The sequence below is a fragment of the Loxodonta africana genome, chromosome 25 (genome assembly GCF_030014295.1).
Source record: "Loxodonta africana isolate mLoxAfr1 chromosome 25, mLoxAfr1.hap2, whole genome shotgun sequence".
Lineage (NCBI taxonomy): Eukaryota > Metazoa > Chordata > Mammalia > Proboscidea > Elephantidae > Loxodonta > Loxodonta africana.
In genome coordinates, this window is record NC_087366.1 from 65,395,553 (window position 1) to 65,419,019 (window position 23,467).

General features: G+C 41.7%; 1 protein-coding gene across 4 annotated transcripts in view; it reads left to right on the forward strand.

Annotated features, from left to right (window-relative positions):
• LPGAT1 (lysophosphatidylglycerol acyltransferase 1) overlaps window positions 1-23,467 on the forward strand; it is a 106,626-nt gene that overhangs the window by 6,028 nt on the left and 77,131 nt on the right. For all 4 annotated transcript variants that reach the window (XM_064276943.1, XM_064276942.1, XM_064276944.1 and 1 more), the window contains exon 3: window positions 19,295-19,413. In XM_064276943.1, coding sequence (XP_064133013.1) covers window positions 19,295-19,413 — 119 coding nt within the window. The remainder of the gene's footprint in view (window positions 1-19,294; window positions 19,414-23,467) is intronic.

Here is a 23,467-nt window from a genome sequence, read left to right on the forward strand (position 1 = left end):
AGGTTGTTGTTGTTGTTAGGCATCATCGAATCGGTTCCGACTCATAGCAACCCTGTGTAGAGCAGAACGAAACACTGTCCAGTCCTGCACCATCCTCACAGTCGTTGTTATGTTTGAGCCCGTTGTTGCAGCCACTGTGTCCGTCTGTTTCTTTGAGGTTCTTCCTCTTTTTTGCTGACCCTCTACTTTACCGAGCATGTTGTCCTTCTCCGGAGATTGGTCCCTCTGATAACACGTCCAAAGTATGTGAGACAAAGTCTCACCATCCTTACTTCTAAGGAGCATTGTGGCTGTACTTCTTCCAGGACAGACTTTTTCTTCTTCTGGCAGTCCATGGTATATTCAATATTCTTCTCCAACACCGAGATTCAAAGGCATCAATTCTTTTTGTGTCTTCCTTATTCATTGTCCAGCTTTCGCATGCATATGAGGTGATTGAAAACACCATGGTTTGGGTCAGGTGCACCTTAGTCTTCAGAGTGACATCTTTGCTTTTTAAAGAAGTCTTTTGTAGCAGATTTTCCCGATGGAACCCATCATTTGATTTCTTGACTGCTGCTTCCATGGTTATTATGCCCGCCTCCCTTTTGTTCGTTGATGTTGAAACTGAAGCCCAGAGGTCTGACAGTTAGTTCCCCTTAAGCCTTGACTAAATTGTTGTTGCCACAAGTTTATTTTTTGTATTTAAAGAGCCAATATTGATCTGTATGTGGTGTTCATATAGTGTTCCTTAATTTTTGCCACCCACGTCCTTTTGTTTCTGAGGCATGAAATTTCTGTCTGAAGCTACAACTCTTTAACACCTGAAAGCAATACCAGAGCTATGGATTTCTGCAAGAGGTTAGAAAAAAACAATGTTGCTTCAACTGAAATATTCATAGTATACTGTATATTTGATAAAATCCCACCTCCTTAAGTCTGCCCTTATGGAGAAAAACTCCAACTGAGATTTTAGTTTTTGAGTGCTGGGCAGTAGATGGTTATCAGAGTGAGGACTTACTGCATGATGTTAGGTGGATAACTGGTTTTGACATAAATCCGAGGGAGGAGTTTTAAGTACGGTGTTTTGATTTTTATATGGAATATATACCCCTAAAAGTAAATGTTACTAAATATTGTAAACTCAGCAGTCTGGTGGTACTGCACATTTGATATCTGATTTTATTTAAAAGATATTTTAGCTAGTTATTTTTTAAATATATAAAATATATTCACCCCCACATGTCCGTCAGTTTGCTGTACTGTGGGGGCTTGCGTGTTGCTGTGATGCTGGAAGCTGTGCCACAGGTATTCAAATATTAGCAGGGTCACTCATGGAGGACAGGTTTCGGCTGAGCTTGTAGCCTAAGACAGGTTAGGAAGAAGGACCCGAGAGCCTACTTCTGAGAAGAATTAGCCAGTGAAAACTTTATGAATAGCAGCGGAACATTGTCTGATACAGTGCCAGAAAATGAGCCCCCCAGGTTGGAAGGCACTTAAAATACGACTGGGGAAGAGCTGCTTCCTCAAAGTAGAATTGACCTTAATGACAAGGATGGAGCCAAGCTTTCAGGACCTTCATTTGCTGATGTGGCACGACTCAAAATGAGAAGAAACAGCTGCAAACATCCATTAACAATCAGAATGTGGAACATATGAAGTATGAATCTAGGAAAATTGAAAGTCGTCAAAAATGAAGTGGAACACGTAAGCATCAATATTTATCCCAAAGAAAGCTGATCCAACTGAATGCGGAAATTACTGAACAATAACTAGTTTTTTTTTTTTTTTTTATCATTAATATCACACACAAGTAAAACGTTGCTGAAGGTCATTCAGAAGTGGCTGCAACAGGACATCGGCAGGAAACGGCCAGAAAATCAAGCTGGGTTCAGAAGCGGATATGGAACCAGCGATATCACTGCTGATGTCAGATGGACCCTGGCTACAAGTAGAGAATACCAGAAAGATGTTTTCCTGTGTTTTATTGACTACCCAAAGGCATTTGACTGTGTGATGATAGCAAATTATGGATAACATTGTGAAGGATGGGAATGCCAGAACACTTAATTGTGCTCATGTAAAAATGGCTTGGGGGCAGTGTGTGACCTCCTCCAGCCCCACAAGGGGGAATGAGAACCAAGATCAACTGTGCAAGGATGACTCCCATGAGGTAGAGGCCAGACAAGCCTCCTATCTCTGCCATCTCTATCAATTCCGATACCAGTCGTCCCTCCCACAGCACTGGCCACACGGAACTCAGAGACCATACTCACAATTATGGCGTTTGTTAGGGACATAACAGTTACAATTCAGGCTCAGGGACACTCAGGATACAGTTCTCCCATCAGGACAGCCTCTCCCTGGCCCTCAGTCTCTGCCCAAAGGCACTCAGCTTTCTCTCTTTGTGGACGGGGAAGCCCACCACGCTGTCTCCTGTTGCCAGGTCCCTGCTGCTGGGTCTCTCCTGTTAGTCTCTCCTTCCTTGCTCATGGTGGGCTCCTCCTCTTTGCCCTGGAATTAGCTCTTTTAAGGCAAAACTGACCAATCCGCTCCGTGGGCCACAATTATCACACAATTACCTGAGTGAGAGTTACAAGACCATGGCTAGAAAGGCCTCACACACAAGTAATTAATCTCACCGCAGTTCATGAGGAGCCTGTACACAGACCAAGAGGCAGTCATTCAAACAGAACAAGGGGATAGATACTGCGTGGTTTAAAGTCAGGAAAGGTGTGTGTCAGAGTTGTATCCTTTCACCATACTTAGTTCTGTATGCTGAGCAAATAACTCTAGAAGCAGGACGATATGAAGAAGAACGGGGCATCAGGACTGGAAGGAGACCCATTAACAACCTGTGTTATGCAGATGACACAACCTTGCTTGCTGAAAATGAAGAGGACTGATGAAGATCAAAGATCACAGCCTTCAGTATGGATTATACCTCAACATAAAGAAAATAAAAATGCTCACAACTGGACCAGTAAGCTGAAGATCATGATAAACAGAGAAAAGATTGAAGTTATCAAGGATTTCATTTTACTTGTGTCTACAATCAACACCCATGGAAGCAGTAGTCAGGAAATCAAAAGACATATTGCAACGGGGAAATCTGCAAAAGACCTCTTTAAAGTGTTAAAAAGCAAAGGTGTGACTGTAAGGACTATGGTGTGCCTGACCCAAACCATGGAGTTTTCAGTCGCCTCATATGTATGCATGCAAAAGCTGGACTGCGGATAAGGAAGACTGAAGAATTGACACCTTTGAGTTGTGGTATTGGGGAAGAATATTTAATATACCATGGACTGCCAAAAGGGCAAACAAATCTGTCTTGGAAGAAGTACAGCCAGAATAATTCTCCTTAGAAGGCAAAGATGGTGGGACTACGTCTCACATACTTTGGACATGTTATCAGGAGGGACTAGTCCCTGGAGAAGGACATCGTGGTTGTTAAAGTAGAGGGTCAGTGCAAAAGAGGAAGACCCTCTAGGAGATGGATTGACACAGCGGCAGCAATAATGGGCTTAAGCGTAGCACAGGACTGAGAAGTATTTTGTTCTGTTTTGCTTAGGGTCTCTATGAGTCAGAACCGACTTGACAGCACCTAATAACAACAGGCTCTGTGTCAGACATCGTGCTAGTGGCTGGGGTACAGTGGCAAACAAAACAACGTAGCTCCTGTTCTTACGGAGTTTGCACTTTAGTGTATGAGGCAGGTATTCAACAAGTCACATAGATAACCATGTAATTACAACTGTGAAAAGTGCTGTGAAGAGCAACTGTATAGGGGCTGTCTTTGTTGTTAGTTATCATTGAGTCGATGCTGACTCACAGCGACCTTGTATATAACAACGCAGTGTTGCCAGGTCCTGTGCCATCTCCATGATCTTTGATATGTTTGAGCCCATTTTTGAGGCTGTTGTGTAAATCCATCTCACTGAGGGTTTTCCTCCTCTTGGCTGACCTGCTGCTTTACCAAACATAATGTACTTTTCTAGCAATTGTTCTTTACTAATGATACATCCAAAGTAAATGAGCTGTAGTCTCCATCCTGGCTTCTAAGGAGCATTCTGGTTGCATTTCTTCTGAATATGGAATAAAGGACTTAATTTGGAGACTGGTGTTATCGCGAGGAATGGCCTTCTTGAGGAAGGACCGTTGAGACTGAGCTGCAGAATAAGGAGTTGGCCAGGTGAAACGGGAGAGAGGCAGCATGCACGAGGCAGAAGAGAACTTGGCATGTTGAGGGGTAAAGGGCAGGCCAGGTTGGCTGCAGCATGAAATGAACGAGGGGGAGAGGAGGAGGGCTAGGTAGGGGAAGCTGGTGAGACCAAATCCTTTGAGGCCTTATAGTGCATGTGGCGGATTTTGAAATTCACCCTAAGAGAAACTATTAAAAAATTTTAAGTAAAGGAATGATGAGATCAGATTTCTGTTTATGTTCTACACTCTGCCCACTTTGTGGAAATGAAATTGAGAGAAGTAAGAGTGTGTGGGAGGGAGACCCCCTGAAAGATTCTCACCTTATCCAGGTGAAGGCACGGGTTGCTTAGTCTAGGGCTGATGGCAATGGAGATGGCCAGAAGTGAATGGGTTGGAGAGTTACTTAGGAGGTAGATTGTCAGGATTCACTGAGGGATTGGGTGTGGAGGGCGCAGTAGAGCGGCAGCTGGCAGGTGACCGTGAGGTTTCTAGTGTGAGCAGTGTGGTGGATGGGGGAAGCCTGGAGAAGGAGCAAAGCTGAGAGGAAAGTTTAAAAATTAGCATACGGGGTATGAAACATCCAAGCGGAACTGTGAAATGGAAATATGGATATGCAGTCTGGACCTCAGAACTAGAAAGATAATTGGGAAATTATCAGTGGTATTTAAAGCCTTGGAGATGAATGTGGTCACCTAGGGAGACAGTACAGAGAGAAGAGGGTCCAGCAGCAAACCCGGAGGGAGTGCCAGCATTTGACGGTTGGGGAGAGGAGGATGGAGCAGACTGCGCAGGAGCGGCTAGAGAAGTGGAAGGAAGGCTTGCCTGAGACTGTGGTGTACAGAAGTCAGCGTGTTTCAGGGCGGGGCCTGTTGAGTGTTTCAGTATTGTAAAGAGCTGATGATGAGAGCCGAGTTATCTGGTGTTGCTTTTGGAAAGAGCGGTTTTGTTGGGGTGGTAGAAGTGGAAATGAGACTGGAGTGGGTTTGGAGATGAATGATGAATGGGAGGCGTGGAATGGAGACATAGATACATGACTTCCTACAGGTTTGACTGTGAAGACTGGAGGGTGATAGCCACAGGACAGCTATGAGGTCAAGGGAAGGCTTTTTTTTTCTTTTAATTTTTAAGATGGCAAAATCTAGATCTCAACACAGTGTTGTGCTTGATGAAATCAGGGCCACTTACTTATTAGGTAAGTATTTTTAGTGAGGTTCGAATGAGAGAATGCATATCAGGACTTCATGTGGGAGGCACTTAGGTGTCAGCTCTGGTGGTAGGAACAGGCAAGGAGGTCCAGAGCCTACAGTCTAGTCCTGGTCCAAACTCTTATTTGGTAATGCTCTCCCTCCTCACCTCTACATTTTCTCATTTGTATGCTTCCTTTTTTTTTTTTTTTCCTCCCTAAAGTCTGTTCTTCGGTTTCTGTGAGAATCCCTACCTACCTGCCTAACACCGTGACAACCTTCCTACTAGTGCAGTTTCCGTTGTTTTCTTCTTTCTGAACCTCTTTGGCATTTACTCTGTAATTGTGGTTCCTAACCATTGGGTGAGGAGCCCTGGTGTCATAGTGGTTAAGTGCTTGGCTGCTAACGGAAGGCCACCAGCCACTCCTGGGGAGAAAGATGTGGCAGCCTTGGAACCCCTATGGGGCAGGTCCCCTCTGTCTTATTGAGTCATTATAAGTCGGAATTGACTCCATGGCAACAGATTTGGTTTTGGTTTTTGGTTAACCTTTGGGCTGAGATTTCCTGCAGTGCTTCAGCTTTATCTCAGGGGATCAGGAATCCATATGCAAGTTAAGTACCATCTGTGGGTGAATGAATAATGTGTCTTGTAAATACGTGCTAATGCCTTTCAAATACATGGATCTGCTGTTTTGATTTGTAAGAAATCCATTAAAATCGTTACAGAATTTATGGTTGTTTTTGTTATGGACATTTGCTCCTCCCCTCTCTCCCAATGCCATCCAGTCTATTCCAGTTGGTGCTAAAAGAACTACTATCTTAGAAGGCTGCCCCAGATTTTTACATTAAAAAAGAATGTTCCTCCTTGAAAAGGTTAGGAGTTGCCTGCTGGGCAGCCTGTGACATTCAGAATACTTCTTCCTGGTCTTCGCTGTTGTTTTCCTTTGCTGTTCCCAGTTTCTTTAACTGACTTGTAAACTGCTTTAGGGTAGGAGCGGTGGCTCTTTTTGTTGCTCCATACCTTTTTTTTTTTTTTTTACCTTACAGCTGAGGTGGGTAAACTACAACGCATGGGCCAAATCCTTTACAAAAGTCTTTTCAGCTAAAAAGATCTTCATAGATGAACATTTGTAATTGATTTGATGATAGGAAAACCTAACTTTGAACCCCAGTTAAGCAAAATGTTATTCCCCCCAAAGAGAATTCAGTTTTTTTTTATTAATAGATCTGTTTATGGGAGTCCCTGAGTGTTGCAAATAGTTGAGTGTTTTTTTTTTTTTTTTTGACTACCAGCCGAAAGGTTGGCAGTTCAGACCCACCAAGAGATGCTTCGGAAGTCAGGCCTAGTGGTCTTCTGAAAGGTCAGAGCCTTGAAAACCCTACAGAGCTAGCAGCTCTGCTCTGGACACATGGGGATGACATGAGTTGGAATCAACTCCAGGGCTACTAACAACATTACAAAAAATTATATTCAATTATTATTTTTATATTTTGCATTTTGTCATAAAAGTTTGTAGAAATTTGTTAGAAAATAAATTTGTTACTTAAATACCTACTTAATATTCTCAATTTTGCCTTTTGGCGTACATAGTCTAGAATATTTCCTCTGGTCCTTTACAGGAAAAGTTTGCCAACCTTGACCCCTGCCTTTTGGTAGTAGTTCCTAAACTTGTCTGTACACCCAGATTTTCAGAGGAGCTGAGTGTGTGTATAAACACACACACACACAGATACAGTCGTGCGCCACATCACGTTCATTCAGGCAGCGTCTGACTACATACGTGTCTGTGGTCCCATAAGGCTGTGCTCTTTATTCCCTACAGAGCAATGAATAATAAGAGGCCTGGGATTCTAATCTTTGTTGTGTCTTGAGTGTGTTGTGTGACAGAGTACCTCCCTGGGTCTTTTTCATCTGTCTGTACAAGGAAGAGGTTGGGCTTAACGCTTTCCAACATCCTTTAAGGTGCCGAAGTCAGAACCAGAGCTCGTGCGTGATGAGGCCTGCTTACCCCAGGTCAGTGGGCTCCCTGGTATGGGTATGGTTCATGAGGAAGCGAGGGTGGCAGGGCCACAGGTGGAATAACCCCCAGTCCCGCTGCCTGGAGCCTGGACACACCCCTCCTACCCGCCCCAAAGCACACAGACCAGCTGAGGGCACAGGAATTCAGGGCTTCAGTGCCGAGAGGAGGAGCTGTAGCCGCAGAGCATGTTTGTTCACACAACGTCCGTCACATGAGGTCCTACTTCACAGACGGTATCATGGATGTTAAGCAATGCGAGACTGTATATATAATACTTCCGGTGTGTGTCTAGTGTATGTGTGTGTGTATATAAAGCGTTAAGAAGAAAAGATGTCACTTTGAGGACTAAGGCACGTCTGACCCAAGCCATGGGTGTTTTCAGTTGCCTCTCACGCATGCGAAAGGTGGACAACGAGTAAGCAAGACAGGAGAAGAATCAATGCCTTTGAGTTGTGGTGTGGGCGAATAATATTGGATACACCGCGGACTGCCCAAAGAATGAACAAGTCTGGGAAGAAATACAGCCAGATTGCTCCTTGGAAGTGAGGATGGTGAGACTTCAACCGGAGGAAATAATTAATTGTGCTAATTAATTCTAAGTGGGATATACTGAAGGTCATACTTTGGCTCTCGTGGGCTTGTTCTAATTTTCTTCAGCTTCAACAATTAATTGTACTGGTATGTAGGACAATTAATTATTTCTCATTTGATTGTATTCTTAGTACCTTCTCCTTTTACTTTCCTAGATTTGAAAGTTTGGGGATGTGGCCAAACCTCAAAGCAGAGACTGTACTATCTCCAATTATGAATTTCTTGAAGACCTTCCAGGCACATGACTGGTGCGAATGCTTACTTTCTTTAATTTTACGGGGCATCCCTGCTGTTGTCTAGCCCAGCTCCCCTTCGGATATTTACGTTCATTGTACCTTTCCGAGCAGCACTTTTTGTTAGATCAGTTTTTCATTCCTCTCATTACTCTCTGTTGTGGGTTTGGTTGATCCGCTGGGACTGTGCTCTGCAGACTCTTCCTGTCTTCTCTCCTCTTCCCACTCCCAGTTTATTCGCACCTTCATTCGTCTGTAGGTAGCTTCTGACCCAGGTCTGATAGCCCATCTCTCTTGTTTCATGTCACGAATTACCGTCTCCTTCTATTTTTGCTCTTATCTTTAAGGGTATAAAGATATTAAAGACATTGTTATCTTATAAAAAAAACTTAACAAACTACCTTCCCTCATCCCCACAGCCTTTCATCCTTTCCCTCCCATATATTGCCAGTTATTTTTATCTGCTGGCTTTCTGTTGTTGATAGAATAATACTCAGAATTCTGATGCTCTAATAGCCTGTCTGTACAAGACCCAGGGTGGTGCAGATGGCTTACACTCGACTACCAACCAAAAGAGGTTGGTGGTTTGAACTCACCCAGAGGTGCCTTGGAAGAAGGGCCTGGCGACCTGCTTCCATAAAGATTACAGCCAAGAAAACTCCGTGGAGCTTGGTTCTACTCTGTGACACCCGGGGTTGCTATGAGTTGGAATCAGCTTAGTGGCACGGCACGGGGTTTGGTTTTTTTTGTTGGTTTGTTTAATAGCCAGGCCCAAGCCTGCTTCTTTAGCTGGACCTTTTGTTACTCCTTTCCTTCATTCTTCCTGTTACAAAGTAGAAGTGTTGCTCTTGGTTGCTCAGGAATCTTGTTCCATTGTTTATCTCCTCTTTCTTGAACTTTGGTAAAAACACGTAAAGAATTGGAAGGCATGGTAACCTGGGTCCATACTCCCAGGAGAGACTGGAGCTGAGTAGTGACTGCCTGACTGCCCTCTCTGGATGGGGCATGTGCTCTCCATTTAAACACAGGCCCCCCGACTCCCTCCTGTCATATGGGAAGCCCACTTCCCTCTCCTTTGTTAACTATCCCCTGGCCTACATTCTAGTGTATGATTTTTAAAAGTATTTCTATAATCTGATCTCCTGTTGCAGATATGTTGTTTCCCATTCTTTACCCCCTTATCCCCCGGCCTTTCTATCTCGTCCCTTCACGTTTTAGCGCACAGCAGTTTTTTTCCCTAGCTCCTGTGGTACATATTTTCATGTGTGCTGTATTATTCCCCAGTTTGAATTTTATTCCCAATAAGTGAGCACACTTCTTGAGGGCAGGGATTGTAGCACAGCAATTAAAAAGCTGGCTTTAGTTTTGTATGAAGGAAAACCAGAAAAACCATTGCTGCCAAGTAGATTCCGACTCATAGTGACCCTACAAGATAGGGTAGAACTGCCCCACAGAGTTTCCAAGGAAGGCCTGGTGGATGCAAACTGCAGACCTTTTGGTTAGCAGCCATAGCACTTAACCACTACGCCACCAGGGTTTCGTGAAAGAAAATGGATCTTTAAAAACTAAAGCCCTGCGGCTCAGTGAGACGTGGGCACCTAGGCACGTGAGAGCGGAACTGAGAGCAGCAGACTCGAGGCGGGCCTTAGGCTCAGCCCAGCTCACAGCTGTTGTGGGGAGGCCGGCATGACTGCTGTGCTATTTAAAACGTTCTCTGTGTTTCTGTTTCTCTCCTTCCCTCCCGCCCACTCTCTTCCCTTGTCTACTTTTTCTTTCTGCTGAGCTCATGTGGTTGAATTTCTTAAGTGCTTCCTGACAGAATTCCAGTGCACTTTTGTGTCCCCCACAGTGGCAGAACCCTCCCTGTGTCTCTGTGAAGATAATAAAACCAGTCGAATGAATGAATAAATAAACAATGCTTTGGGGATAGCAAGCAGGAGGTGACGTAAATTAATTATACTTATCATCTGTACTTTTTTCTTTGCAACTAACCAGTCAGACAAGGAGCAGGCATAGAATTCTGGTTCTCATATTTGATTTAAAATATTGGCAAAGTGAGGGCTTTGGATTCAAATATCTCTCACTTCCTTTCTAGTTCTAAATTTCTTTAAAATCAAAACCCCCACCATGTAGAATGGTCTGAATCTAGAGCTATTTCCAATAGCAAAGCAGAGAAGTACCCACAATGCACACTTTTTTTCCTGGCAGTTTGATGTAATCTTTTACCTTTAGAAGAAGTGAGAATTTCCCTTCTTCCAGTTACTCATTTTAAGAACCTGAGGCAGATACTACTTACTTCCATTATTTACTTGAACTTTGCTCGGTGGAATCATATTAAAGTATCTTTGATTTAAGTTCTGATCTCTGAATTTAGTATAGTGTTCTGTGGTTGACCAACTTAATAGGTAAATGCAGGAAGCTCTTTGAAAGTCTGAGAAAACGAAACTGAGCAAGGTAAGGATTTTGCATCAGGCTAAGTGCTTTTCTTGGGACACAATAGAAAGAAAGCTAAGCTGTAAAGTCTTCAGCTCTCAGTGGTTAACAAAATAAATTTGAACAAAGCTATTTTGGGAGAAGAGGTTGTTAGTGAATGTGAGAAAAAGAACATTTAAGAAATGAGTAAGAAAAATTAAGCCCATTTAGTAGTATTTTCCATTCTTAATTTCATTTGGGGAAAAAAAAAATTCCCTGAATTATACAAGTAATAAGTTAAATGCTGGAAATTTGGAGAAAACAGAAAAGTGTAAGGAAAACTTAAAAAAAGAGCAAGAATCACTGCAGTTCCACCATACTGCCGTAACCACTATTAAGATTTTGGAGTATATCCTTCCAGCCATTTATATGTATTTTTTTTTTTAATCCAAAATGTATGTTTGTATTCTAAAATATAATGACTTTTTTAAAAAAATTAACATAGAATAAAATAGACCTTTTTTGAGGTTGTACATTTCTTTGAATTTAAACACATATATAGATTTGTGCAAACATCACTACAATTAAGTTAAAGAACAGTTTCGTCACCTCAAAAAATTTCCTGCAGGAGAATAGACCCGGCGATCTGCTCCTGCAAAGATTTACAGCCTCGGAAACTATGGGGCAGTTTTAGTCTGTCCCGTAGGGTCACTGTGAGTCGGAATCGACGGCACATAGCAACAACTTATTGCTGCCATCCACCAACCTTGTTTGTTGAGGAAGTTGGACCTTGGTTTGTCCCACTCCACTTTCTGCCATAGTCATGGGCAGCTTCAGGGACTCTGAGCAGTTGTCCAGGTCCCTGTCCTCATGGTTATTTGGCCGTGCCAGCAGTGACAGGATGATAGAGGGGTTTTGAATCCCAATTCCCACACTTTCTTACAGTACACCTTTGAAAAAATCGTTTAAGCTTTTTGTGTCTCTTTCTCCTTATTTGTGAAATAGGGATTATAGTATCTGTACCTGTAGGATTTTATGAAGACTAAATAAGAAAATAATGTAAATTATTTTATATTACTTACTACTAATTTCTGGTACATAGTAAGCATTCCATAAGTGTTAGCTATTGAGATTATTTAACTATATATCTATTTAATAATATATGCTGCTAATATTATTTTTATTTTATGGAAATGCTGATGGCATAGTGGTTAAGTGCTAAGGCTGCTAACCAAGAGGTCAGCAGTTTGAATCCGCCAGGAGCTTCTTGGAAACTCTATGGGGCAGTTCTACTCTGTCTTACAGGGTTACTATGGAGTCGGAATCGACTCGACAGCAGTGGGTTTATTATTTTATAATTAAGCATTCCCTCCAAAAGCTACACCTTGAACACTCTCCCCTGAAACTTTAACCTTTTAAGTATATTAAGTGCCAAAAAAAAAAAAACTACCAATCGTGATTTCCTGGCTTGTTCAGTATACTTGCTTTAAAAAAATAAAACAGTACTTCCTTTCCAGTGGCTCTCACTTAGGAGTATACACCAGCTTCACCCAGGGAGCTTTTTCAAAACGTCTGGACACTACTTCTGGAATTTTGAATCGAGTGGGTGAAGGTGGGGCTAGGAGATAGCACCAAGTATCTCCGTCCTTATCGCCCTCCCTCCCTTTTCGTTCAGTTAATTGCCCTCTTGCTCACGGCCGGCCCATTCCTCACCTGTCTCTCCTCTGTTAATCAGTACCTTAGCCCCTTTGTCACAGCCACCCTTAATTAATGTCCTCACTCCCTTTCTGCCTTGCCCCATTTGCTCTGCTAACCCCTAACCTTGGGTAAGTCCAGTCTAGTCTACCTTCAATCTGGGCTTCTAAAAGCCACAGTTCTTGTGCTGTGTGGAATTCTTCAAGGTGTTTTTTTCAAGTCTTTAATCTTTACTATTCGTATTTGAGTGGTTAAGCGCTTGGCTGATAACTGAAAGGTTGGCAACTTGAACCCCCGAGCTGTTCAAGGGGAGAAAGAAAGATGTACCAGTCTGCGTCCGCAATGATACCAGCCTTGCAAATCCTATGGGCAGTTCTGCTCTGTCGTATAGGGTTGCTATGAGTCTGAATCAACTCAGTGCCAATGGGTTATTCATATTAGAATACCTGACCTTACGTTGCATTGTAGGCATATTGCTCTTTCAATTAATACTGACTCTAAAAGTGACTTCACTGTCACGTAATTGCAATTACCCAGCATTTCTATGGTTTTCAGTCGCCTCATATGCATGCAAAAGCTGGACAATGAATAAGGAAGACCGAAGAAAAATCGATGCCTTTGAATTACGGTGTTGGCAAAGAATATTAAATATACCATGGACTGCCAGAAGAAGGTACAAGTCTGTCTTGGAAGAAGTACAGCCAGAATGCTCCTTAGAAACAAGGATGGCGAGACTGCGTCTCACTTAACTTTGGACATGTTATCAGGAGGGACCAATCCCTGAAGAAGGATGTCAGCGAAAGAGAGGAAGACAAGATGGATTGACACAGTGGCTACAATGACAGGCTCAAGCATAGCAACAGTTGTGAGGATGGCTCAGGACCAGACTGTGTCTCGTTCTCTTTTGACTTGACAGAATCTAACAGTGCCAGTGCAACGCTACATCAGTTATATCTCGTTCATTTTCACTACATGTTTCATATCTGAGAAGGCTGAGGCTCAGAATGGGAAAATAATTTCTGACATCAACTTGCAGGCATAAATTCTTTTTGAACTTTGCAAGACAAGCTATTATGGTTGTGCATTAAGCTGCCTTTCTTTTCTACGTTAATTCTCTTTTGTAGGTGAGTATAATGGCTTTAGGAGCCCTGGTGGCACAGTGGTTAAATGCTTGGCTGCTAACCGAAAGGTTGATGGTTAGAACCCACCAGTCACTCCACGGGAGAAAAGACCTGGCAATCTGCTCCCGTAAAGATCCCCCCCCTCACCAGTGCTGTCGAGTCGATTCTGATTACCTCCTCGAAAACCCTTTGGGACAGTTCTACTCTGTCCTCTAGGATTGATATGAGTCAGTGTTAGACTTCACGGCCCACAGTAACAACAACAACATGATGGCTTTGGCATCACTATTTTTAAGGAATTTATTGTAACAGGTTATTGTTTTTATTTTCGTTTTGAAATGAGAACTGTCCTGGTAAATACTAATCTATATCTTTATCGATATGTTAGAATGTTTATGTGTGTGTGTGTTCAGTAAGTGATAATCTTGACTTTGGTTTTTAATAAGAATTTTTAAAATAGAATTGCAACTAGACTATTTTTCTTCTAGTTTTTATTCAGTTGTCCTTCATTCCCTTTGGGAATAGTGAACCTGACCCAATTCTTTTTTGAGAATTCGTTTCAGAGAACAGTGTGTTAAAATAGTTTTGTTCTTCTAATTAAGTGCAGTATAAGGACTGGCAGGCATCCATAGCTTCTGTTCCTCAGTAGGTAATAATCCTGTTCTTTGGTTAAGGTGGAAGCCCTGGTGGTGTAGTGATTAAGTGCTACGGCTGCTAACCAAAGGGTCGGCAGTTTGAATCCGCCAGGCGCTCCTTGGAGACTCTATGGGGCAGTTCTGCTCTGTCCTATAGGGTCGTTATGAGTCGGAATCGACTTGATGGCACTGGGTTTGGTTTTGGTTTTGTTTTTGGTTAAGGTATTGGCCAAATTATCGTATTTACTGGTCCTGGGATAGCAGAATTTGATCTGAAGAACATAGGTACTTCACAAGTGAAATATATAGCTCTTTCCCTAGAAACATTTTTTATCTTGATTTTTTAGTCATTTAGATTTCCAACAGTGATCTTTAGAGTAATTTATAAAAGAATCTCATAGATATTGGAAACTAAATTTATTGTTCAATAAAATTTGGATTATTACAAAATCCAACACGGCCTTGGGGTAATTTCTTGATAAAAGCTTGATCCCGCTACCTTCACTTCTTGATTTAGTGTGACATGTAATGCCTTGTGATCCTGCTACCGTCACCTCTTGATTTAGTGTGACATGTAGTGCCTTGTGATCCTGCTACCTTCACTTCTTGATATAGTGTGACATGTAATGCCTTGGGATCCCGCTACCTTCACTTCTTGATTTAGTGTGACATGTAATGCCTTGGGATCCCGCTACCTTCACTTCTTGATTTAGTGTGACATGTAATGCCTTGGGATCCCGCTACCTTCACTCCTTGATTTAGTGTGACATGTAATGCCTTGTGATCCCGCTACCTTCGCTCCTCGATTTAGTGTGACATGTAATGCCTTGGGATCCCGCTACCTTCGCTCCTTGATTTAGTGTGACATGTAATGCCTTGGGATCCCGCTACCTTCGCTCCTTGATTTAGTGTGACATGTAATGCCTTGGGATCCCGCTACCTTCACTTCTTGATTTAGTGTGACATGTAGTGCCTTGGGATCCCGCTACCTTCACTCCTTGATTTAGTGTGACATGTAGTGCCTTGTGATCCCGCTACCTTCACTTCTTGATTTAGTGTGACATGTAATGCCTTGGGATCCCGCTACCTTCACTTCCTGATTTAGTGTGACATGTAACGCCTTGTCATCCCGCCACCTTCACTTCTTGATTTAGTGTGACATGTAATGCCTTGTGATCCCGCTACCTTCACTCCTTGATTTAGTGTGACATGTAATGCCTTGGGATCCCGCTACCTTCACTCCTTGATTTAGTGTGACATGTAATGCTTTGGGATCCCACTACCTTCACTTCTTGATTTAGTGTGACATGTAACGCCTTGTGATCCCACCACCTTCACTTCTTGATTTAGTGTGACATGTAATGCCTTGTGATCCCGCTACCTTCACTCCTTGATTTAGTGTGACATGTAATGCCTTGGGATCCCGCTACCTTCACTCCTTGATTTAGTGTGACATGTAATGCCTTGTGATCCCGCTACCTTCTCGCCTTGATTTAGTGTGACATGTAATGCCTTGGGATCCCGCTACCTTCACTTCTTGATTTAGTGTGACATGTAACGCCTTGTCATCCCGCCACCTTCACTCCTTGATTTAGTGTGACATGTAATGCCTTGTGATCCCGCTACCTTCACTTCCTGATTTAGTGTGACATGTAACGCCTTGTGATCCCACCACCTTCACTTCTTGATTTAGTGTGACATGTAATGCCTTGGGATCCCGCTACCTTCACTCCTTGATTTAGTGTGACATGTAATGCCTTGTGATCCCGCTACCTTCTCTCCTTGATTTAGTGTGACATGTAATGCCTTGGGATCCCGCTACCTTCACTTCTTGATTTAGTGTGACATGTAATGCCTTGGGATCCCGCTACCTTCACTCCTTGATTTAGTGTGACATGTAATGCCTTGGGATCCCGCTACCTTCACTCCTTGATTTAGTGTGACATGTAATGCCTTGGGATCCCGCTACCTTCACTTCTTGATTTAGTGTGACATGTAATGCCTTGGGATCCCGCTACCTTCACTTCCTGATTTAGTGTGACATGTAATGCCTTGGGATCCCGCTACCTTCACTTCCTGATTTAGTGTGACATGTAATGCCTTGGGATCCCGCTACCTTCACTTCTTGATTTAGTGTGACATGTAATGCCTTGGGATCCCGCTACCTTCACTTCTTGATTTAGTGTGACATGTAATGCCTTGGGATCCCGCTACCTTCACTTCCTGATTTAGTGTGACATGTAATGCCTTGGGATCCCGCTACCTTCACTTCTTGATTTAGTGTGACATGTAATGCCTTGGGATCCCGCTACCTTCACTTCTTGATTTAGTGTGACATGTAATGCCTTGGGATCCCGCTACCTTCACTTCTTGATTTAGTGTGACATGTAATGCCTTGGGATCCCGCTACCTTCTCTCCTTGATTTAGTGTGACATGTAATGCCTTGGGATCCCGCTACCTTCACTTCTTGATTTAGTGTGACATGTAATGCCTTGGGATCCCGCTACCTTCACTTCTTGATTTAGTGTGACATGTAATGCCTTGTGATCCCGCTACCTTCTCGCCTTGATTTAGTGTGACATGTAATGCCTTGGGATCCCGCTACCTTCACTTCTTGATTTAGTGTGACATGTAACGCCTTGTCATCCCGCCACCTTCACTCCTTGATTTAGTGTGACATGTAATGCCTTGTGATCCCGCTACCTTCACTTCCTGATTTAGTGTGACATGTAACGCCTTGTGATCCCACCACCTTCACTTCTTGATTTAGTGTGACATGTAATGCCTTGGGATCCCGCTACCTTCACTCCTTGATTTAGTGTGACATGTAATGCCTTGTGATCCCGCTACCTTCTCTCCTTGATTTAGTGTGACATGTAATGCCTTGGGATCCCGCTACCTTCACTTCTTGATTTAGTGTGACATGTAATGCCTTGGGGTCCCGCTACCTTCACTTCTTGATTTAGTGTGACATGTAATGCCTTGGGATCCCGCTACCTTCACTCCTTGATTTAGTGTGACATGTAATACCTTGGGATCCCGCTACCTTCACTTCTTGATTTAGTGTGACATGTAATGCCTTGGGATCCCGCTACCTTCACTTCCTGATTTAGTGTGACATGTAATGCCTTGGGATCCCGCTACCTTCACTTCCTGATTTAGTGTGACATGTAATGCCTTGGGATCCCGCTACCTTCACTTCTTGATTTAGTGTGACATGTAATGCCTTGGGATCCCGCTACCTTCACTTCTTGATTTAGTGTGACATGTAATGCCTTGGGATCCCGCTACCTTCACTTCCTAATTTAGTGTGACATGTAATGCCTTGGGATCCCGCTACCTTCACTTCTTGATTTAGTGTGACATGTAATGCCTTGGGATCCCGCTACCTTCACTTCTTGATTTAGTGTGACATGTAATGCCTTGGGATCCCGCTACCTTCACTTCTTGATTTAGTGTGACATGTAATGCCTTGGGATCCCGCTACCTTCTCTCCTTGATTTAGTGTGACATGTAATGCCTTGGGATCCCGCTACCTTCACTTCTTGATTTAGTGTGACATGTAATGCCTTGGGATCCCGCTACCTTCACTTCCTGATTTAGTGTGACATGTAATGCCTTGGGATCCCGCTACCTTCACTTCTTGATTTAGTGTGACATGTAATGCCTTGGGATCCCGCTACCTTCACTTCTTGATTTAGTGTGACATGTAATGCCTTGGGATCCCGCTACCTTCACTCCTTGATTTAGTGTGACATGTAATGCCTTGGGATCCCGCTACCTTCACTCCTTGATTTAGTGTGACATGTAATGCCTTGGGATCCCGCTACCTTCACTTCCTGATTTAGTGTGACATGTAACGCCTTGTGATCCCACCACCTTCACTTCTTGATTTAGTGTGACATGTAATGCCTTGGGATCCCGCTACCTTCACTTCTTGATTTAGTGTGACATGTAATGCCTTGGGATCCCGCTACCTTCACTTTTTGATTTAGTGTGACATGTAATGCTTTGGGATCCCGCTACCTTCACTTCTTGATTTAGTGTGACATGTAATGCCTTGGGATCCCGCTACCTTCACTTTTTGATTTAGTGTGACATGTAATGCCTTGGGATCCCGCTACCTTCACTTCTTGATTTAGTGTGACATGTAACGCCTTGTGATCCCACCACCTTCACTTCTTGATTTAGTGTGACATGTAATGCCTTGGGATCCCGCTACCTTCACGCCTTGGTAGACTGACGTTTAGTTTGAAAATAAACTTTGGCCAAGTTCTGACTGAGAGATAATACATGTTCAAGATTAACTCTCAGTGGTTGTACCTTGAAGTATTTAGAAATGGACATTTGGAATTTTAATGTTATATAAATTATCAAAATGTAAGTTGAATCCAGAAACCCCCCAACTTTCTCCTTCCATTTTCTCCCCTTTCCATCCTACCCTCCCCAAATTGTAGTTTTTTTCCTTATCAAGTATTAGAAAAGCACAAAAGTACTGTACTTTAAACATCTGGAACATTTTACTAGAGCTATGACATTATCATACATTTTACCCATACCGTACTCATTGCTTTCGAGTCAATTCCGACTCATAGCGACCCTATGGGACAGAGTAGAACTGCCCCATAGAGTTGCCAAGGAGCGCCTGGTGGATTTGAACCAGGTCAGCCATGGGTATGGTATGGGTGAAACATATCATCAGTATTAATAGTTTGGAATTCATTCTTCCAGATTTTTTTAATGTATGAACTCGTCTAAAAGATGACTCGTACTGTATATGCTGTTCTGTGATTGTTCACTTTATAGCTTGTCTTTCTGGGTTCGCATATACAGTAGGTTCCCTCCATTCCTTTAACGGGTTTATACGATTCCATTCTGTCATAATTTTTTTTGTCTGTTGGCGAATATTGAAATTGCAGTAAACTTACCTTATACATGTATCTTTGCTTATTGGACAAATGTTTCTCTAGGATAAAGTCCCTGTAGAATTTCTAGGTCAAAATGTATAATAGTTCTACATTTTAATGAATATTTGGAGGCTTGATGAAATGATATATCAATGTTCTGGTCTTTGTAGGAAATAAGCTTAGTTCTAAACCATCCAGAAGTTTTGGTAGGATGATGCACCGTCATTAATATAGACTATTTTTTCTAACGTAAGTTTTCTAGTAACATAGAAGTCTTTAAAATGACAGCTTTGAAACTTTCTTTTCTTACAGTGATGGAATGGGGGGAAGATGTTAAAGCGATCTCCAGAGATGAAGCAGTGATGCTGGTGAACCACCAGGCCACGGGCGATGTGTGCACTCTGATGATGTGTCTGCAGGACAAAGGACTGGTAAGCCCGCTGGAGGCGGCAGTTGCACACTGGGAGGGAAGGGGAGCCTTCTCCCGTCTTACCTTCTCCCGTGTTGCCTACCGGTGGTAGACTTATTTGGTTCCTTGGCTTTTTTTTTTTCTGTAAGAATCATTTCAAATATCTTAGTACAGTTTGGATTATATGCTTAGGTTTTAATATGTATACTTTTCCTGAAAATTTAAGTGGAGGAATTTAGACCCTTAAAAAAAATTAAGTGGGATGAAAGCAAAGCTAATGTGATCCAAATTTGGGGTTGTCTTGGGGTAAAGCGATAGATTGCCAGTTTTAGAAATACAAACACCGAAAGCATTGCTGCTGAGGGTAGGAGAGAGAAATTAGTGAATTAGGTGATTCTGGGAATCTTCAGCCGGAAGAAAATAAGGTAAATTGAAAGGGAAGGTATTAGGCTCAGTTTAGCCAGTGTGACAAAGACGGTGTTTGAACTGTTGATTTTATGTTACTTATATTGATAACTAAAATATATCTATAAATCGAATAAATTTAAAATAAATTCAGTGTTTAGCATTATTGCCTTAGGAGAAGTTAAATAGGTTATGATCACAGACAGTGAAATAGACAGTGAAATAGGAAGTATAGGAAATTAATGGAGTTAATTTGGATCTATTAGTAAAGATACAAATCAGTAGCTGTTTACTAAGTGCTTAACATGCATGGCTAGTGAACGTAACAAATATAAGACACCATTGTTCTCTAAGGGGCTCCTAGGCCAGTAGCAGGTGGCGGGAGAGTGTCACAAATCATGCTTAATTGCAAAGTGAGATATGGTCAGTAGACAGTCAGCTTACCATGGACTTGATCACTTTGCGGAAGGGGCAGGAACATCAACTTCACCTTGAAGGATGATTAGACTTGAGTTAGGCAAAGTGGTGAAGCAAGGGCCTTCTTCCGTAGTGAAACAATCTTTGCAGAATCCCAGAGACTGGGATAAACCTGCTGTGTTTAGGCCCCAGAGATTTCCGTTCAGTAGGTCAGGGTGGGGTCAGAAAATGAAGTGAGATTAAAGGAAAATAGGTTTACTTTGATCATTGAGAAATCTGTTTTCTCGTTTATCTTAACAGCAGAGGCATGATCTTGCTGGAATATGGAATACATTCAATCCTTTCTTATGTTCAGAATCTTGAATTGTTAGAAGAATATCACTGTGTAGATATATTTGCATTTATAATAGTATTTATTGCCTAAATTCATGATGTTAAAATTTTATAAAAACTGGTCTGTTTAACTTTGTGTCAATGAGAACCCCAATTAGCCAACATTTTATTGTCGATATAATTAAATTTATGGTGATTATCCTAAAGACCTACGGTGTAGTTAAGTGTTTTTCAAATTTAAAAAAAGATTAAATTGTCAATATAAATATGTCTAACTGTATTCTAACTCCATTTGGGCATAGTTGGTAAGTATTAACGAGAATATCAGGTTATTTGAAATTCACCAATCACATGGACAAAAGAAAGATTGGTTTGTTTGTTTACTTTTGTGAAATGATTTGAGTTACTTTGTATAAATTCATTTTTCTGTCCAGAAAATTTTTTTTATTTTCAGATTAGTTAATGCTAAGCATCTTTTATAATGCTCTGATACTACTGGATAATCTAAAATCTCAAGGATTTACTGTCTTCTGTCATAAAGGAATAATTGAGAAATAGAGGGGGTGCATTGTAATCTCTACAGGGCAATATTAATTCGTATCGACAAGAAGGAACGTTTATTTGATTTATCGTCTACACCACAAGTAAATTCAAAGAAGGAAGACTAATGCTGAATTTTGAGTTAGTTAAAAAGAATTAGTTTGTCGGCAATGTGATTGTAACACAGCTTACTGACTTCAGGAGACTTCTTGGAGCACCTGTCGGTGTTACTCCCTGGGAGCATTGTTGGCGTTTTGGTGGGACAGCACCATTGCTCTGAACATCCCAGCCTTTGCTGGAGGTGTTGCGCTCCCAGCTGAAACCCACTGACTGCTGGTATCACTCTCAATCACTGTAAGAATCAGGAATGTCCTTAGAAGCTTCCAGACTTACCCAACGGAGAACCGCTGACCTTACTATACTTTCAAAAGGACATAAAAGTGGAGCCCTTGTGGCACAGTGGTTAAGAACTTGGCTGCTCCACTCTGTCCTGTAGGGTTGCTGTGAGTCAGAATTGACTTGATGGCAGTGGGTTTGGCTTTTGGAGCCCTGGTGGAGCACTGGTTAAGTACTCTGGCTGCTAACCATAAGGTCGCAGTTTGAATCCACCGGCAGCTCCTTGGAAACCCTATGGGGCAATTCTACTCTGTCCTATAAGGTAGCAATGAGTTGGAATTGACTTAATGGGTTAAGGTAAAACGAAGACGTTTTATTTTTGTCAAGAGAGCTTTGTTAGATGTTTAATAAACATTTATTAACTTGTATACATTTCCTTTGAAATAAGTTGAAGAAGGCACAAGTATCCATATAAATTTCAGATGTAAGAATTACCCATATAAATCTCAGTCAGGTAGATTGGCTGTGGCTGCTTGTTTTAGATGCCTCTTCTCGTTGAAGAGATAGATCCATGCGAGTTAAGGTTAAACATAAAAGCCAGTTATTTCAGTGTTGGTGTTTGAAACAGAGTCCAATCAATGGCAGCTAAACTTCATGCTGTATGAAGCTCTAAAATGTCCTACAGGTTGGAATTCACTTGCTTTTCATTTGTTTCGTAGGACACTTTACAGCAGATCCCATCAAGTTCAAATCTCATTTTATTTAAACTAAGTGGTCATGATTGCAAAGCAAGATTGAAAGATGAGATGGTTGTTTTATCCTGTGTAAACTGACCTGAGAAATCAGTTCTTCACTGGGCACGCATCTTCATTTTTTAGACTAATTTAAAATAGTAAAGCTGATGACATAGGAGTTGTGTAGTGGAACTATTAAAAATTAAGGCAGAAGCTTTAATATTACCTCTGGGCTTTTATAATACTTTTGTAAAAGCAGCCCATGGGTGTCAACAATGAGCTTTTTCCTTGTGTGTAAGTTCACATATTTTAATTCTTAGAGATGATGTTTACATTTACTGTTGCCATGGGAAACCAAAGTAGACTTCTGTTCATTCTTGACTGAGGTTATAGCTTTCTCTTTATTTAAGGCTTAGAACAAGGAATGCTATTTCCCCAGCAGGGAAGAACAATTAACCAGCCCATTAATTACACTCCAGTTTATACTTAACTCTGAAATTTGCTTGAAATAACGTCTGCTCTCATTATGGGTATTAACACTTACTTATCAGCAACAGGTAGGTAATATGTTTGCATTTAAGAACTGAGGCTCTATAAGTATTTTTATACTGGCAACGAATATGGCCTTACATAAACTAACAAATAGTCTTTATAATATAATAAAACCGAAAAAACCAAACCCAGGGCCGTCGAGTTGATTCTGACTCATAGTGACCCTGTAGTACAGAGTAGAACTGCCCCATAGAGTTTCAAAGGAGTGCCTGGTGGATTCGAACTGCTGACCCTTTGGTTCGCTTAATAAATCGTTTATAAATCTAATAATAATATAATAGGATTTATAAATGATTTATTAAGTGAATAGCTAAAATGTTGTTTTGTTTCAGACATTAACTTTTGCTATCTTAACCATTGAGGTTAAATATTACATTGTAAATATAAAGTTCTTTGTTGTTGTTGTGTGCCAGAGTCAATTCTGACTTAAAGCGACCCTACAGGACAGGGTAGAACTGGTCACACAGGGTTTCCAAGGGGTGGCTGGTGGATTCTAACTGCCGACCTTTTGGTTAGCAGCCAAGCGCTTAACCACTACTCCACTGGGCTCCAAATGTAAAGTTTTAGTAGTTATTAAGTAAACATATGGTTTCTTTTAATAATTTTAACCATTTTATTGTATCATTTCAGAATAATTTTACAAGTTACATTAGAATTGAAATCATTAAGTCTAAATCTAAGAAGTTAATTCCATTTCATAAATACAGTGGTGCACCTGGGACTTAGGGTTCTGAGACTTGGAATCAAAACCGTAATTTT